Genomic DNA, 17861 nt, shown 5'->3' on the forward strand with positions numbered 1-17861 from the left:
ACTTGCTGAGGTGCCTGAAGAGAGATTAACAGGTAGCTGGCACCTAGCGAGTGCTCAGTAAGATTGAAACCGGCCTAACTCCAGAATTCTCTTCCTCAGGGACAAAAAGGACTCCCACGGTTAAATAAACCCCGTCAATAGCCAAATTCGTACTACTCAAGGCTTCTAACACTACAAGTTCCGAGAGGCCTCGGGAAGCCCTGGTCCTACATCACCCACAGTGCCTCGCGCGGCGCAGGCGCCTTTACTCCGGCTGCGTCTTTGGGAGCTGGAACTACACCTCCCAAGAAGCGCTCCGGGATGTCGTTGGTTTGTTTCCGGAAACGGGGCCCCAGAAAGGTGGGACTTAGACCTGGGAGCCTATGGCTGCAGCTGTCAATTGGTCAGGGACGAGATCGACGGTTGCACTGACAAATGGAAATAAGCAGTTGCCGAAGGGGCCCGCCCACAGAAGGGAAACTAGTGGAGGTGGCGGCTGTAGTGGCGGTCGCTGCCGGACATTGCTCAGCGCCGAGGATTGGCCGCACACAAAGCTTATCTGACCTCTTCCCGTCTTCCTTCAGACTTGATTTGTGATCCTGGGCTCTTCTGGGCTCCTCTGACCCAGTTAGCCACACCTCAGACCCAAACCATGTTCCCGGTGAAGGTGAAAGTGGAGAAATCAGGTGAGGACTCCGAGGTAGGGGGCTTTTAGGGGAGCACCGACCGATCGGGGTATGGGAGCTCCGAAAGACAGGATTATCGCGGTAAGACGGACCACGCAACTTTTTCCTGCCACCCACCTGACTATCGCTGTCAGGCATGGAACGATTCTTGCCATCTTCATACCCTCCCGGTTTGTTCTCAAGGTAGCATTGAGGTTGAATGGTGGCGGCTCAGACTCTTTGGTGCGGTGAGACATGGGGATCCCGAGACGTGTAACTCTGAAAAGGACTCGTCTTGGCTCTGCCTCAACTTCCCTATTACCAACAGTGGTCATTAACAGCAAAGGTCAAGCATTGTGCTCAGACCCTGAAGTACAGGGAAGCTTTTAATCCTGGCCGTTACTGTATCCCAATAATCCTAGGAAGTAGGAGATGTGGTGGATGGGGAAACCGAAGCTGAGAGAGAGGAAGTCATTTTGAGTTGGGTCCGAGTTGATGGGAAACCAGGACTGGCATGTTGAAGGCTAGTGGCACAGAATCCAGACCTCTCCTCCACCCCACCCCGCCAAAAAAGAGTAAAATGATGTGTAGGGTGTTAGATGGTATAAGTGGTAATAAAAACGAAACAGGAGAAGGTAAAATCTGACAAGATGAGGAAGAGAGCCATGAGGGTAGGTGAGAGACCAGCAAATCAGATCAAGGATACAGCTCTGAAGAGGTCCCGAAGTGGAAAACTGATTTGGCTCGTGTGAGGACAAGTAGGGAGGCCAGTGTGGCTGGAGCAGAGGGAGTGCAGTAGGGAGCATGAGGGGATGACAGGAGAGAGTGAGTGGGAGGAGAACAGATCTTGTGGCCCCAAGTTAGGACTTTGGCTTTTGCTTAGAGGGGAATTGGGGAGCCAAGGGAGGGTTCAGAACTGAGGAATAAGTTAATAAAAATGCCCCCCAAATGCAAAAAAAAAAAAAAATTGTGGGCGGAATAGTAAAGGCCTGGCCACAAATGATGGTTGGGGGCAGGGGTAGGCACGGTCATGGAGGCCTGTGAACACCGGGCAGAAGAGCTCAGTCCCAGGGCTCTGCAGAGCTGTAGAGTGTTCTAAGCAGGAGAGGATCAGGTTTGGTTTGGTTTTCCAAAGAGTCCTCTGGCTACGTTGTGGAGGATAGATCAGAGGAGGAGATTGAGGCTGGGAGCCCAGGAGAAGTAAGGGAGAAGACAGGGTACGGAGAGGGTATGTGGAGAGACACTCAGGAGGCCAAATGGACAGGCCCTGGAGTTGGTGGGCTGGGGTAGAGGAGGGTAAGAGGTGTCTGTTACGAGACCCAAGGAGGGATTGGGGGGCAATGGGCCTACCCTGAAATGGGGGCCCAGGAAAAGGGGTAAAGTTTAGAGAGGCCCTGAAGCTAGTGTGGGACCCAGTAGATGGTAGGGGCCGAGGGGATGTTCAGGGAAATGTATCTAGGAGACCGTGGGATCCCAAGGTCTAAGGTTCAGGAGAGAAGCAGGGGCTAGGGAAAGAGATGTGGGTATGATCAATGCCTTGGCTCCTGCCCAGGGCTCTTTGCTAGACTCTGAGCTGCCCCTAGCCCTTCACCCCCACCCTGTCTCTCCTCAGTGATGTTGGGAATCCCTGTGTCTCCCTGTCCCAGGGCTGGCAAAGCATGTCCCCAAGTGTCCTTCCAGGCTTTGAGCATTGGGCCAGAGTGATGCTAGGTACTGGCTAGAAGAAGAGAGTAAACACCCCACAAGGGTAAGAGGAGAATATTTATAATATCATCACCTCCTTAAGTTCTATGATGAGGGCAGGCAAACACACAGGCAGACAGAGTCAGGAATGCAGGAAGGTGGGCCCAGATGTCATTTCCTGCCAAAAATGGGTATTTTAGGTGCAGTCTCCAAATTATTATTTTTTAAGATTTTATTTATTTATTTGACAGACAGAGATCACAGGTAGGCAGAGAGGCAGGTGGGGGGTGGGGGGAAGCAGGCTCCCTGCTGAGTAGAGACACCCCCCCCCCCAATAAGGGGCTCGATCCCAGGACTTTGGGATCATGGTCCGAGCCAAAGGCTGAGACTTTAACCCACTGAGCCACCCAGGTGCCCCCAGTCTCCAAATTATTAAGTGTTGTCCATTCAGATTTAGTTCAGATTTAAAATAACACCAAACAAAACAAAAAATCAGCCAAACAAAACACATCTGGGGGCTAGATTCTGCACCCACTTTGAGTCTCTGCCTTATAACTTCGGCTGTAGAGCCAGATGGCCTGTGTGCAAATCCTAAGCCCTGAAATTGCCTTGCTGTGTGACTTTGAGCAAGTAGCCTAACTTCTCTGTGCCTCAGTTTCATCATACATAAGATACATATCTACCTGCCAGAGTCATTGTGAAAATATAACGGGGTTAACATGTGTGACGTGCTTAGAACCATTCTTGGCACATATGTACAACTTTATTATTATTATTAAATGTTGCTCAGAGATTTATATACACCATAGGTTTATTTAAATCTCAGAACAGTCCTTGCAGTTAGGTAGCATTGGGAGGCCTATTTTCAAGATAAGGAAACAGGCTCAGTGAGGTAAGGTGACTTGGCTTTGGTCACATGTGAGCATGTGGGACAGCCCTGGAACCCAGGGCTCTTGCTCTTCACATCAGTTGTCTTTGCCCACTGCCCCCTCTCAGCATGCTGGGCCTGGTTGGAGGCTTGGATACGCATGCACTTCCCCAGCCCAGTTGGCTACCCACCTGCCTTGGGCCTGGGCACTGACTCCTGCTTGCTGTCCTCTTCCCCAGAGTTGGAGATGGCCAAGGCCCGGAACCAACTTGATGCTGTTTTGCAGTGTCTGCTGGAGAAGAGCCACATGGACAGGTTGGGATCTGGCCGGGTCATTGGGGGTTGGGGGTCCTGGCACATTGGACCCTCTCTCTGGTCCTGGGTGCATCTGGGTAGGACCCCAGAGGCTGACTTAGGGAGCAGGGGCCCCAGTGGAAAAGCCACTCAGTGTCTTCCCACTCGGCCCTGGGAACCCCGAGCCCACAGTTCTCTCCTGCTAGCAGGGAGCGTCTGGAAGAAGAAGCTGGGAAAACTCCCTCGGACACCCACAACAAGTAAGTTTTGTGGATGGGATCTGAATCTGCGGGTTTGTGTGGGACAGCTTCCTCCCTCATCCAAGCTTCCTCCACCATACTCCTAACCAGCCCGCGTGTACGGAGACCCTGTGGCAGCAGAAGCTTAGGTCCCCTCCTGGTTGCCACCTACAGCCCTGGAGGCTCAAGCGGGATGCAGGGTCTAAGGGGTCGGTGGGGGGGGGGGGTGGGTCCATGTGAGTATCTCAGTCTCCCCAGGGTGCCCTTTGGGTGGTTTTGAGCAGGGGTTTGTTTGAGGGTCAGCCTGCTGACACCTTGTCTCTCCCCACAGGGATTGTTCCATTGCAGCCACTGGCAAACGGTAAGGTGGCAGGGGCCCCAGCCCACTGGCGGGAGGTCACCAGCCCCTGCCATGGTCTTCATGTTCTCCTGCCCCGCACAGGCCATCCGCCCGCTTCCCCCACCAGCGGAGGAAGAAGAGGAGGGAGATGGATGATGGGCTGGCTGAGGGAGGGCCACAGCGATCCAGTGAGTAGGCGATGGCCCTAGAGGGCCGGCTGGGTCGGGGAGCTGTGTGAGGATGGTCACATGCCTTCCCTTCCCACTACCCTAGACACGTATGTGATCAAGCTGTTTGACCGGAGTGTGGACTTGGCTCAGTTCAGCGAGAACACCCCACTGTACCCCATCTGCCGAGCCTGGATGCGCAACAGCCCCTCAGTGCGCGAGCGTGAGCGCTCCCCCAGCTCCCCGCTACGCCCGCTGCCTGAGGACGAGGAGGTTGGACATGTGGCGGGCCCCCTCCGGGCAGCCAGTGGGAAGATGGTGAAGGGTGTCCTCTCCCAAAGCTGGTGGGATAGGCAGGCACAGGTCTCTGTGTTTGCTGGATCCAACGCAGCACACAGATGGGAACCCTTTGGCCAAGAGTGTGGATGGAACTCCTTAAAGCAGACAGACACAACCACCTGGCCTGCCAGGGGGAGGGGACAGGGCTTCCTGGGGCAAGTAGATGTGACCTCCAAGATTAGAGGTTCCCAAAAGCTGGGGGGCTTGACAGGGGTCCTTACTGCAACCAGGTGTAGCCACCTGCCTAAGGGAGCAGATGAGGGTTACTGGGCTGGGTAGGAGTGATTGGGGGTCCCTGGGCTGGATAGAATACAGGCAGGCATCCCCAAAGCGACATTTCTCTGGCATGGCTCCTAAGACGGGTCCCCAGTGAGACCCTTGTGCCTGCTGTCACTGGGAAAGGCAGGAGGGGTGAAGGGCGTACTGCTGGCCCTCTTCTCAAACTCTCTTGGGCCTGGCGTGGGTTCCCTTGTGTCCCCAGAGTTCGGAGGTCACCAACAGCAAGAGTCGTGATGTGTACAAGCTGCCCCCACCCACAGCCCCTGGGCCGCCTGGAGATGCTTGCAGGTCCCGAATTCCATCCCCCCTGCAGCCTGAGACCCAGGGCACCCCTGACGATGAGGTGGGTATGCAGGCTGGCCCAGGGCTATGGGGCAGATGGTACAGGGCTTGGGCATGGCCAACCCAGCCTGGCCTCTCTGTCCAAGCAGCCCTCGGAGCCTGAGCCCTCACCATCCACACTCATCTACCGCAACATGCAGCGTTGGAAACGCATCCGCCAGAGGTGAGCGTCCCCGAACCTGCTTACACCCCTATGGCTTCTGTCCCAGCTGCTAAGTCCTCCCTCTGCCTCTCTACCCCCACCACAGGTGGAAGGAGGCATCTCATCGGAACCAGCTTCGGTACTCAGAAAGCATGAAGATCCTCCGGGAGATGTATGAGCGACAGTGATGTTTCCCTGCTCTTCACACATCCCCCCAATAAACACCCCCCCACACACCTTCACACCAACCTCTGCTCTCTCCAGCCCGCATTTCCCGGCCCAGACATAAAGCAGCTGACGTAGCTCTAGCACGTTTATTGGGGGGAATGGTTAAGGGTGGCAGGAAATTCAAGGAGGGAGAAGGATTGTGGGGTGCCAAAGCAAAAGTGGCTGCCTGGTTGGATCTTGGAAAATGGGGCGGGGTATGTGAAAGGTCGATTACGTGGGCTATGTGGCTGATGATTTGGGAATTAAGACAGAATGACTGGGTGGAGGGGGTGGTTCTGGTTAGAGTTGGGGATGGGGCTTAGGGTATCTGTGCAGTCTGGGGAGATGGGGTGGGTATCTGTGCAGTCTGAGGTTGAGGGTCCTGCTGGGCCTGGAATAGGTGTCCAGGGGTGGGGGGTCAGAAAAGGGGTTCAAGAGTCTGGGAGGGGGCGCTGGCTGGGGGTTTAAGTCACAAGATGGGTGGGGGGAAGTAGATTGTCCAGTTGGAATGAGGGGAAGGATCCAGAATCTCAAAGCCCAGGCCTTGGATGGTCTGGATATTTGAGGGGTGGAGAGGGATTATGCTTGACTGGCCCAGGGTGGGGGCAGGGCTAGCCACACCATAATCCAGTGTTGGAGAGGGAAGAGGATTAAAATGCTGCGATGTGGAGATGTTTTAATAGATGAGTCAGAAGGAAGCAGAGGAGGGAGTTCTGAGGGGGTTTACATGCCAAGAAAGTGGGGCCAGGAGACTGTAGGCTGAAGGTTGTCCCCCCAGGGCATGGAATCTAGGGAGATGTCAGGAGTTTGAAAGCTGGAGGGGGTGTGAGAACGGGAGTGTCGGTGGAATGATCTACATTACCAGGGCAGGGTCTACGTGGGAAGGGTCAGGGTGGGATCCCAGATTGGGTGGGTGGTTTTGGCGCGCTCGGGACATCTGGCTGGGCGGAGTCAGGTCGGCTTTAAAAGAGGGGGCCTGAGGCGGCTCCCGGGGTTCAGGCATGACGCCTACTTGGCAGCAGCCTGCGGCTGCGGCAGTGGGGCCTGGGGCGTTGTGGGTGCGGCCTGGATGGACAGGACGCCCTCAGGAGACAGCGCGGACGTCACGGCGGCAGGGTCAACGCCAGCCGGCAATTTGTAGCGGCGGTGGAACTCGCGCGCGATGTATCCATGCTCATCCTGGAGAGAGAGGGGACTTGAGTGGCCCCGCCCCTTCCCCATGGATGCCCCGCCCCCCCGGCCTGCGGATCCCGCCTACGCGTTCTGGCCCCACCCCTGCCAGCGGGCTCACCGGGCGCTCCTCGTGGCGCGCATGCACCTCCACGTGGTCGCCAACCACCTTGACGGCGATTTCCTCTGGGGAGAAGTGCTTCACATCCAGCAGCACCGAGAAATGCCCGGGCTCCGTCGGGACCTAAGCACAGCCCGATCGTCATCACCCGGGCGAGGCCCCCAGGAGCCAACAGGGTCCCTCCCCCGTCGGTTCTGGGGCTGCCCCTGTCTCAGGCCTCCGGAACTGGGCAGTCCCCTTTCCCACTCGTAGCCCCAGAGGATCTCTTCACCCAGAATAACTGCTATCACCCGTCCCCCTGTAATCACTGAGATTCTCTCATCCAGAGTGATGAGGCCCCCTTCCCCTGCAAGGTCAGGGACCTCCGCTCTCACAGGATAAGGCCTGCCCCCTCCCCCAGTGTCAGAGTGTCCTTTGGACACAGAATCCCCAGCCCCCTATCCCTCAGAACTCCTGGTGCCCTTACTGCACACCCCTCTCCACCAGAAATTGCCAAGATGCCTCTTCCCCCAGCTTCCAGTGTCGTCTTTTTACCCTCCCACTGGAGTCATGGGGCCGCTTACGCCCTCAACAGTTACAGTACTCTCCCCCCAACTTCTCAGAGTGGCCAGCCCCCCCCCCGCCCTTTCTCAAGTCACAGGACCCTTCCTCCCACTCTGTCTCTCCAGGAGACATAGGGTCACCACATACAGTCTCCAAATTCTTCCCCGAGAAATGACAAAACATTCCCTCCCCTCAGAAGCCCCTGGGAACCCCCATGCCCTTCAGAATAACTGAGCGCCCTCTCTTCCCCAGATTTCCCGGGTCATCAGCCTCCTTCAGAGTCACCAAAGCTCGCCTCCGAGTGACGGCCCCACCCTATCCGTGACTCAGTCATTCCAGCCCCTCAGAGCTGAGACCCTCCTCAGATGACCAGGGGCCTCCCACCCGCCTCAGTAATCCGGCCTGTGAGATTCCATACTCAGGAACTCTGGAAGTTCCTCTTGAGTGGCCGGACTCTCCACCCCGCTCAAAGTCGGGGGACATTCCTCACCGCCCCTTCGGGATGACCGGGGGCCCCAAGCCTTGCAAGTGGTCGAGTTACCGCCCTCCCCCAGGCCTGGCACCTGGGCGGTAGGCAGCGCCACGCTGGGTGCGCGCAAGTAGTAGGGGGCCAGTGAGGCGGGGCAGAGCGCAGCCAGCTCGGCCTCCAGCAGCCCCTCGCCGAAGCGCTGGTCGAAGAGGCGCCCGGGCGCCGAAAGCCCGGGCAACGGGGCCGAAGCGCGGCGCAGCCAAGACGGCTGCACAGGCACGGGGATCTCCATCCTGCTTCGCCGCCGCCGCCGCCGCCGCCCCTAGGCTCCGCAGTGCCCCTGCGTGCGCCGCAGCAGCTCTTATAGTACGCCTTGTGTCCGCCCCTCGGCGGGCCGCCCGGGGACATTGGGACCGCGGCCAGCCCCGGCCATTAATAGAGCCTTATTTAGAAAGCCCAACAATGACTTGGCCATTTATTAAGCGCCTGCTGGATGCCAGAGAGGTGATCCCCCGCTTTCCCAAAGGGGAAACTAAGGCTGAGGAGGCGGAACCTTGCCGCGTGGGTAGGACGGCGCAGCATTTGGGACCCAGGGCCCGAAAACCCCATCGCAGAGTTCGCAGTCCCTTTAATTCACTCCCGCCCCGCAGGCAGCCCTGGGGATGACGCAGACGGCGGTCTTAAGAGCAGATTCTTGGGTACAGGGAATGTGGTAGCCGGCCAGGCTGTCAGGAGGACACAGAACAGACCCTACTCCCATCTCAGTAGGACGCTGGGCCCAGCCCCCCGGCAAGCCGGGCCTAATTCGGGGCCTCTGACTCAGCCTCGGGTGAGCAGGGTAGCGGGGTCTGCCAGGTGAGCAGCGGCCAGAGGGCGCGGGCACGAACAGTCCAGGCTGGCCCCCCAGGGGCCGCGCGCCGGGCCCGAAATAGCTCGTTTTGATCCCACCACCTCGGCTAGGAGCCCAGGCCTGGCACTTAGCGCAACCAGCTGCTCCTGCAGCAAGACGGGAAGTGGTTAATGACTCCGCGGGTCCGGTTGGCTGGCGCGACTGATGGAGGGGCGGCAGTTAGAGAGGCGACAGACTCCCCGATTGCCCTGTACGCGAGAAACGGTGGTTACTTTGGAGTCCAGACAAGCTTTCTGCAGCAAAAGTGGGAGTGGCTATAAGGCGCCGCTGGAAAGAGAGAGTACTTTATGACCCCTCCTAACCGCGAGCTCACCCTCGGATCCTTTCCATTGGTTCACAGGCTTGCCAATTACCGCTGCGTGCTACGGTTCTCCAATCAAACACGCTCTCTTCAGTCAGGCCGAAGGTACAGCCAGTTGTGCGACATCTCCCTTTGGCCGCTTACCAGTTACTTTTATTTTCTCCTCCATCATTGGTCGCCCTGGAGGCCGCTCTCTTCCCGCGCGGGCACTCCGGGAGAGGGGCGGGCCTGGCCAGGCATTGCTAAGCGACAAAGATGCACGCAGGCTCAGCCCAGTGAGGGAGCGAGCTGGCGGAAGCGCCCAGGTAGCTGCTGGATGGACCGCAGGTGAGGCCGATCCTTCTCCCGGGGACCCCAGGAGGCCTGGGGAGGACCTAGGGTGAGATGAACACAGCGTCGGGTCCGGTTTGCTAGGGTCCGGAGTCTCTAGTTTTAAACCGCACTGGAACTACGACTCCCAAGATGCTCCACATCCGCCGGCAGCGCCAGCTTGGGACTTCACCATCTCGGGGTCCCATAGCGTCTTACGTTCCGCTTTCCAAGTGGCTCCAAGGGCTTTTCGTTTTCCTCCAAGGGTGTCCACTGTCATCTTGGGAGTTAAATTTCTGAATTTTAAAACTGCCCCAGACTCCTGTGGGTGTTGGTTTTTAACTTTATTGCTTAGACGGAGCCCAGTTGCTGATGGGGATTGTAGTCCTTTTGCCATTTACACCTTAGTGTACCCAGGACTTACGGGAAATGTACAGTGTAAGGGGTTAGCCGTGGTTCTCAAACCGAGCTCCACGTCAGAATCACCTGGGACGGTGCGAAAGAGATAGAGATAACTAACTCGCTTCCAGATATGATTCTTTTCGGCTTGGGGTGAGGACCGTGTATCTGTATTTTTAAAAGGCTCCTTTATTGGATTCAGGCTTAAGAACCACCAGTTGGCAGTTCTTGGTTTTCTGAGACTGCCCCCAAGGGCTGGTGGGTAATCGAGCCTCTAGTATCATTATCTTGAATGTGCAGCGCTGCTTCATGGGAATTATAGTTCATCTCTTCCTGGAATCTATGGGAATGGTGATCTGGTTCTCCCCTCCTCTTCCCAACCCTGAAACCTGACTCCACCCCACAACCCCCTAACAGGAAGGCTCTGCCTGCCAAACTCACTCTCCTCTTGCAGTCTGCCAGTTTTCTCCATCCAAGACAGCCCCCTTGAGGATACTGCCCTGGATCAAAGCCACTACTGGCCATCCGGAAGCCAGACTAGGCACCCCAAGGTGAGGACACTCCATAGAGAGTGCTGTGTGTTAGCCCAGTGGTGAGGGAGTGACAACCAGAGGGAAGGAGGACATGTGATGAGAGACAAGGGTGAGAGATTAATAGACAGCCCCTCCCCCCCTCCCCATGGCTCTGCCCTCAACCAGTCCTCTGTCATCTGGATCCCCTGTTGTAGCCCCCAGTCACTCTGAGTCGTAACCATTGTGGGATATGTTTCCTCCCCTCTCGACTCGACTGAGACAAACTTCATATGTGCCTTCATTCCCCTATAGGGATGACCCATCCACCCTCACTTTCTTCTCTCTACCTATCTTAGACCCTGACCCCACCCAGGTCCCAGAGGTCCAGGCCCCCAGAAGCTCTGAAGGCTCTGAACTCCTCTGAACTGTTTGAAGAGTCCTGGCCATCCAGCTCAGAAAGCCCTTCCCCACCCAGCACCACTGAAGGACAGATGGGAACCTCTCCGTCACCCACCCTGGTCGACAGCAGGGAGTCCGTGGTGGCCAAGTAAGTCCCAGCAGCCCTAGAGGAGAGAAGGGTTTAGATCAGGAGGGAATCCCATAATAATCATCCCATAATAATCACCATAGTGAGAGTTGTTTATGCAGCACTTTTAGGGCCACACTTTATGTGTGCTGGTAAGAGCTCTGGAGCTAGACTGCCTGGGTTCAAATCCCAGCTCTGTCATTTACCGTCTGTACGATCTGGGCCTCAGTTTCTTCATCTGTAAATTGGGGGTATTAACAGCATATATCCCCTAGGGCCGTTTTAAGCTTTCAATGAGTTACTGTCTATAAAGTATCTAGAACCAGTGCTGTCACATAGTGAGCCCTTGGATTTGTAGCATCCAAGTTCAGCTGCTCTACCAAACAGCCCCAAATTACTTGTGGCTTAATCAAGAAAGCATTTATTTCTCCTTCACGCAACAGTCCAGGCAGAAGCAACGAGGGCCAACACGGCAGCCCCCGGCTCAGGTGTCAGGGACACGGTTTGCTTCCATCTTGTTGCCTCCCATCACTAGGCTGTTGCCCTTTCCTTTATGGACCAGAATGGCTCCCAACCACACCCACTTTCCAGAATCACATATCCTCATCTCAAAACCCTGCTGGTCAAGAACCTAGTTACGGGGCCATAAAACTATAAGGACCTCTGAGAAATATATCTGCGGAAGAGTGGCTATGGGCCTAGTATTACACAGTCTTATATAATACTGCATTACTTTGTTACAGAGAGAACAGATGTTGAGGGACAAGTACTAGGTACTGCCAAAGTATTTGATAAACATCACTGTTGTTATTGTTATTATTATTATTTGGCTCTCCTTGTTCACCCACCTCCCATTCTCTGATGCTCACAGGTTCATAAACCGGTTCCGTCAGGCTCAGCCCACAAGCCGAGAAGAGCGCCAGCCTGCAGGCCCAACTCCAGCTGACTTTTGGTGGCTCAGGCCTGAATCTCCAGACACCAGCAGTCAACTTGCTGCAGGTACCGGCTTCAGTCCTGTCCACTGCCGGCCTAAAACCTTTCCTGATCAATGCCCCCAGCAGACATTCCCCATGCCCCCCTAAAAATCAACTGGGGCTTCTTAGCAGGAGCCAATGAACCAGAAGGAAGACCCAGCACAGCAGACCCAATTCTTGCCAAGGTGGCCAATGCATCTCAGGCTAAGGCTGCGGCCCCCCTTGAGGAAATGAAGCAGGTGATATATATTCTCATCTACTTTCTTCCCTGTGTACCTGAACTGACACCACCAGCCCTAGGATAGAATTACAGAGTCAATCCCCAATTCAAGGAAGCTTAAAAAAAAAAGGAGGATTTGTTGGCTAATGCAATCAAGAAATCCAAATGTATATGCTTTCAGGCATGGCTGGATCTAGGTGTTTGAATGGTTTTAGGAGGAACTTGACTCTCTTGACTCTCTGTTCCTCTTTCTTGGGCTCAGTCTCAGGCAGGCTTTCCCCTTGAAGTAGTGAACATGGCCCCAGTGACTCTTGGCTTCTAGCTTACATAATCACTTTAGTGGAAAGAGGAGCATTTTCCAGTAGTTCCATCCAGAGCCCCAGAGCTTACTCTCATTCATTCATTCTTCCTTTTTTTTTTTTTTTTTTTTGTCATTCATTTATCTTTGAGCCAGTTGCTGTGGAACCAGAGGACAGATTGTTGTGATTAGCCAGGCCTGGTCAGGAAGGTGGGATCAACCCTTCTCCCACAATAATGACTACAAGGAGGGGTGTGAATCCCCAGAGGAAAACTGGGCCCCCCTTCCCTGGGGAGGAGGAGTGGATTCCTTAGATGGCCTTACCAGCATGTGAGCCTATCAGCTGTAATGCAGACCTGTACTCCAGGTCTTGTGTCCAAAGTCTGTTTCCCGGCACCCTTTAAGATGGGGCTAGCCTCTAATCCCTCTTCCCTCACAGAGCCTCAACACATGGAACTCGTCCCTGCTAGACCTGGAGACACTGAGCCTACAGAGCAGAGCTGCCAGGCTGCTCAGACGCAGGTGCCTTCCCTGTCCCCATTCCTCCGCCCCAGCTCCAGGCCCCGCCCACCGCCTCTGAGACCCCTATTGCCTCGCTTGTGCTTTCTCCCTACAGCAAGGCATCCATCTCCGCCTCCTCTCTCAGCCCTAGCGATACCAGCAGCTCCTCATTCCCAGTCGGCTCTGATGGCCTCTCTCCCTTCTCCGTGACCTTCACCCCTGACTCCAGCAAGGGCTCTGACCCCAAGGCACATGGTAAGTTCTGAGGCAAGGATCAAGAAGAGACTGGATGTGAACCCCAGCTCTGACATCTACCCGCTGTGTGACCTGGGGCCTCTCTGGGCCTCTCTGTTTCTCCAAGTTTTAAATCAGCAATAAGTGATTTGAGGGTACAGGGAGCTCTTGCCACAGTCCTCACAGCACCAGTTGTTAACATGGCAGGTTCTCTCTCTGCCTCCTGTTTGCAGTTCTAAACACAAATTTCCAAAATCCGAAGGCTTTGTCCTCATTTGGCCCCGTACCTGCTTGAACAGCAAAATCTGACCAAAAGAATATGAAGGCTGTTTATCATCTCTCTGTATCTCATTAAGGGTAAATAGACATACTTTTTGCTATGGCTGTGTTACCTTGAACCACAGGAAACTTGTCCTTGTTAGTAAAAGATGGTTGAGTATGGACAATTTCATATTGTTCAACCAAATACTAATGTGTTTCAGTCTAGGGTACCGAGCGAGCCCCCTGCTGGTGCTGGACATAAACGATGTGATTTTGCTAAAGCAGGCAAATTGTTGAACTCCTAATTCTGGCCACCTGAAGCCTTCAGATTTCAGAGATGGGATTACGGACCTAGATTACTGTTACTCCACGGCCAGGTCCTGGGACGCAGTGACACACAGGACAGAACCTGTCTATGTCTCATGGGGCTCAAGTGAATGGGGACAGGCAGGGACAGAAAACAGGTGCACCTGCATGGAATGTGATACTGGCAAGCTCTCGCTTGTCTGATTCTTTGCTTCTTTTAAGCTTCACCTCACCTTTCATTCACCTCTCCTTCCTAAGCCTCAGTGTTCTCGTCTGCAAAATGCGGATAAAGCTAGTATCTACTTCATGAGTTGTCCTTTAAATTTACTCATCCTTTCATCTAAAAAGCACTGAGTATCTATTGTGGATGAAGCCCTGGGAGGGGACTTGGGGATTCCACAGTGAACCAGCCATGTGCGGTCCCACCTTCACGGTCCTCACAGGACCATGTGGGCCAGAAAAGTAGCCACGTAACCCCACAAACACATATGAAATGTAAGCAGAAATTAGGGCCCTGTAAGAGAGGATGGTGATGCTGGGAAGTCAGAGAAGCCTTTCTTGGAAGAGGTTCTAAGTGGAGACCCGAACAATGAAGGTGGGGACAACAGTCTTGCAGCATATACAGAGGACCTAAGGTGGAAGGGAGCACGGTGCAGATAATGGACAAGGAAGGGCGGTGGTGGGGGGGGTGTTTGAGAGTAGTATGGGGTCAGATGGAAGAGATTGGGGGGGTCAGATTACATCGGGCCATGGAGGCATGGAAGGCATTTGGTCATTATCTTAGTACTGGGAAGCCATGGGAGGGTTCTGAGCAGGAAGGGATTCAATCTTTCTTGGGTTATTAACAGATTCCCTCTGGCTGCTGCCACCACCGCCCCCCCCCCCCCGCCCCGGCCACCGTGAGAGATGCTGGTAGTTTCTCTTGGGCCAGAGCCTAAGGAACAGAGTAGCGGGAAGGGGCCAGCTTTGGAAGTAGAGTCACAGGAAACAGAAGGGAGTGGGAGAGAGAAAGATCCAGGATGACACCCCCTTCTCTGTGCAGCATCAGATGGTGGGGATTCATAGAGACAACAGCCCTACTGATCTTGACCAATGAAGTTATGCTCTGGGTGCTGAGAATGATGTCCATTTGCCCCACTGAACTGAGGACAACCTGTGGCCCTCCCCTGGGTCACTGCTATATCCCTGAATCCCGCAGTTCAATATAATAAATAGTTCCTTTGGCATTTATGCCCAGATACTGATGGCACCAGCCTTGTTCTTGACACTGCAGATGTAGTGGTGGTCACATAGACAAAAACCACTGCCCTTGGGTAGCTGGCATTGCAAAGGGAGAGAGCAGTAAGCAAAGAAGTACCACACTGAATATGTTAGAAGGCAGAAAGAGCGAAGAAGGAACCTGGAACAGGAAAGAGGATATGGGCTGGCAGTTGTTGCAGTTTTAAATAGACTGGCCAGGGAAGGCCCCACTAAGAGGGTGATACTGAGTAAAGATCTGAAGCATGGGAAGGATGGAACCGTGTGCATCCAGGAGGGAACAGCACTCCAAGCAGTGGGAAGCACAAATGCAAAGGCTTGCTTTTTACCAAGACTGGGGAGGGTTCCAATCCAGAAGCGCCCTGATCTGACTCAGGTGTTCCCAGGCTCCCTCTGGCTGCGGGGGGTGGGGTGTGGGGGGGTAGACAGGACAGATTGGGAGGACAGAAGTAGACCAGAGAAGACGCTGCTGTGGGGCTGGCCCCAGGAAATGGCAGTCAAGAGGGGGAGAAGTGGGCAGATTCTGGAGAATCTGTCTTGTTCACTACTGTGAACACCATGTCCAGAACAGTGTCTGGCATATAGGAAGAACTCAATAAATATTTGCTGATGAATAAAGAACTGAATGATGACAGGTTAGGAAGCCCGTGAGTGCTCTTGCCTCTGACTCTGCCCCTTTTCTCACTTCTTGCTTGGGAGAGGAGCTGGGACATTATCTGGAGAGCCTGTCTGAATACCTTTCTGGTACAGTCAGAGGGGGTATGCACAGGCTGTCCTTGGTTTGCTCATCACACCAGCCCGGGGCCTTACCCTTCCTCCTTCTACTTACCCCACAGCAACACCAGCGCCTGCCTCCATCCCTGCGCCAGCCCAGGTCTCCTCCCAGGCACCCCTGCGTCCAGAGGATGACATTCTGTACCAGTGGCGGCAGCGGCGGAAGTTTGAACGGGCTCGGGCTCAGGCTCAAGGAGGGCAGGGTGATGGAACCTGGGTACTACCCCAGACTCCTGCCCTCACCACTCCAGTGAGACTCGGCAGGGGTGGGGGTAGGGGTGAGGGTTGGGGAATGAGGTGGGGAGCTTGAGGGGGCTGGAGGGAGGGATGCTAAGGGAAGTTGGAGGAAGGGGAAGCCAGAAGGGGACTGAAGAACCCTCTGCCCTTTTTCTCCCTCTCCCGTCCCTGCCCCCATTTGTCTACAGGCCCTTTCTGCCCCTGCAGAGACTCTCCGCTCCCTGGGAACCCAGCCTCCCTGCGTCCCACATTGGGCCAGTGTGGCCCGACCTGGGCCCCTGGAGGCCTTCTATATGGAGAGACCTCCTATTCCCCCAGGGTTCTCTCCACACATCTTTTGGGGTCCCAGCCCCCATGGGTTCTTCTGGGCCCCGCAGTCTGGTCCCTGGGTATCTCTCGGGGCCATTCCTCCCGCGCCGTCAACCCCTGTGGCTCTGGCTGCCACCCCCCTGACCCCCGCCTCCACCGCGGCACCCGCAGCCTCCACCCTCCCGCCCCCAGCCGCCCCCCAGAACCCGCCCACTCCTGCTCCAAGCTGCCTGGCCCAGCCCGAGAGGCAGGGCCCCAAGCCTCGGAGTAGCAGAGCCCCGCGCCAGGAGTCGGCTGGGGCAGTCGTTGCAGCTGACGAGGGGCCTGGTCCCCAGCTCAGAGGCGCCCTGGGCCAAGTAGTATCAGCTCGGCTCTTCCCGGACGGCCTGGAGGACACGCCCCCTCACCTTGAGAGCCCACCTCTACCCGAGGGTGAATCTCTGAAAGTCAAGGCCACACAGCCCCAAACCAAGATTGCGCCACCTCGCTCAGAGGTCACGCCCCCTCTATCTGGATCACGATTTCCCAAGGCACAGACTCCGCCAAGTCGGTCTAAAGCCGAGTCTCGGAAAGCCAAGGCCACGCTCCCCCTAGCGGTGTGGGAGCCTAGGAAAGACAAAGACACTCCCTTGGCTGAAGCTGGGTATCAGGCGCCCAAGGTCCCGCCCACTCCAGCTGAGGAGGCGTTCCCTGGCGCCAGGGCCCCGCCCCCTTCCTTCAAGGCGGGGTCTCTCCAGGCGGTGGCTCCTCCCTCATCTGCTGCTGGCCACGCCCCCTCAGAAGATCTGCTCTGCCAGGCTGCCCGACTTCTAGAGGAGGCGGAAGGTGAGCTGATGTACGTGGCTGAGCGGATCTGGACGGCAGTCCAGCACCTTACGAGTCGACATCCTGGCGCTCGCCCTTTTCCCCCTAGACTCTGACGGCAGCGAGTTCCAGGACGACCCGGTACTTCAGTTGCTAAGAGTTCAGAGGGCTGAGCTGAGACTCCAGAAAAGGTTACCATCGCTGGGATATACAACACCCCGTTCCCAGAGCCATCTACCACCCCACATTCCAATCCTGAGCGCATAACCTGAGCCTCTACTATCCTGGCTTTTTTTGCAGGAAAGTGGACACCCAACTATGCCTCTTACTGGAGCACACTGAAGACCCAGGGACTTGGTCTCCTCCAACCAGGTCGCCCCCCAGGTCTCCAGGAAGGCGTCTGCAGAGGGAAGGAGCTTCTCTTGAGACCAGACGACATTGAATTGTACAAATTATGTTTTTCCCAATACAATATATTATTTTTTTCACGTTACTGATTGTCTCTGAGAAAGTTGTTCAGGAAAGGCTGAGGGTCATGCTAATTTAGAGAAATAGCTCCATCCCGCCCCAATCCACTCCCTGCCCCACCCCCACTGTAGTTCCCGACCAATGACCAACCGTTGGCGCAAAATCTCTTCCCGTTTCCCCTCTGAGGAATCCTCTCTGAGGTCGGGAGAGGGGGAGGGGTTCCAGGCCAGATTTCAGGCAAGACTAAGACTCACCTTAGTTGACTCTCAGCTCAGAAGCGCATCCTCCTGACTCGGCTGAAACCAAAGGGCTGTGTTCTGGGCTAATGAAGCTAATGGGGTCATCAGAGTGCTGGACAACGGTCAGTCCTCAGTCCGCAGTCTGCTTGAGCCAGCAGCAGCATTCAGTGTGTTC

The 17861-nt window shown here is 55.5% G+C and overlaps 3 protein-coding genes across 9 annotated transcripts; 2 read left to right on the plus strand and 1 right to left on the minus strand.

Moving 5' to 3' along the window:
• The first annotated feature begins 443 nt into the window (after positions 1–443).
• Positions 444–5719, plus strand: LIN37 (lin-37 DREAM MuvB core complex component). 2 transcript variants are annotated; one of them, XM_080828283.1, is made up of 9 exons: positions 444–665; positions 3435–3510; positions 3699–3749; positions 4060–4089; positions 4171–4256; positions 4342–4508; positions 5056–5196; positions 5285–5358; positions 5444–5719. In XM_080828283.1, exons 1-9 carry the CDS (start codon positions 632–634, stop codon positions 5523–5525), a joined length of 741 nt encoding a protein of 246 aa, XP_080684409.1. In that variant the 5' UTR covers positions 444–631; the 3' UTR covers positions 5526–5719. The 2 variants fall into 2 exon arrangements, with proteins under 2 accessions (XP_080684409.1, XP_080684408.1); XM_080828282.1 differs by having other exon boundaries at positions 462–665; positions 3696–3749.
• HSPB6 (heat shock protein family B (small) member 6) lies at positions 5639–8228 on the minus strand. Of its 3 annotated transcripts, none has more exons than XR_013968290.1 (4): positions 7942–8203; positions 6836–6958; positions 6492–6723; positions 5639–5935 (listed from the first exon to the last, which is right to left on the minus strand). XR_013968290.1 is itself a non-coding variant. In XM_080828284.1 (3 exons), the coding sequence occupies exons 1-3, from the start codon at positions 8137–8139 to the stop codon at positions 6553–6555; spliced, it is 492 nt and encodes a 163-aa protein (XP_080684410.1). In that variant the 5' UTR covers positions 8140–8228; the 3' UTR covers positions 5639–6552. The 3 variants fall into 3 exon arrangements, 1 of the variants encoding a protein (XP_080684410.1); XR_013968291.1 differs by having other exon boundaries at positions 5639–5996; positions 6480–6723; XM_080828284.1 differs by having other exon boundaries at positions 5639–6723; positions 7942–8228.
• Positions 8229–8923: 695 nt separating this feature from the next.
• PROSER3 (proline and serine rich 3) lies at positions 8924–17471 on the plus strand. Of its 4 annotated transcripts, none has more exons than XM_080828278.1 (11): positions 8924–9385; positions 10221–10317; positions 10635–10825; positions 11676–11803; positions 11908–12017; positions 12736–12818; positions 12913–13052; positions 15692–15879; positions 16055–17000; positions 17089–17170; positions 17280–17471. In XM_080828278.1, the coding sequence occupies exons 1-11, from the start codon at positions 9045–9047 to the stop codon at positions 17419–17421; spliced, it is 2448 nt and encodes an 815-aa protein (XP_080684404.1). In that variant the 5' UTR covers positions 8924–9044; the 3' UTR covers positions 17422–17471. The 4 variants fall into 4 exon arrangements, with proteins under 4 accessions (XP_080684404.1, XP_080684405.1, XP_080684407.1 ...); XM_080828279.1 differs by having other exon boundaries at positions 11911–12017; positions 12943–13052; XM_080828281.1 differs by lacking the exon at positions 8924–9385 and having other exon boundaries at positions 9774–10317; positions 12943–13052.
• Positions 17472–17861: the final 390 nt, after the last annotated feature.

Source organism: Martes martes (genome assembly GCF_963455335.1).
Source record: "Martes martes genome assembly, chromosome: 17".
NCBI classification, from domain to species: Eukaryota; Metazoa; Chordata; class Mammalia; order Carnivora; family Mustelidae; genus Martes; species Martes martes.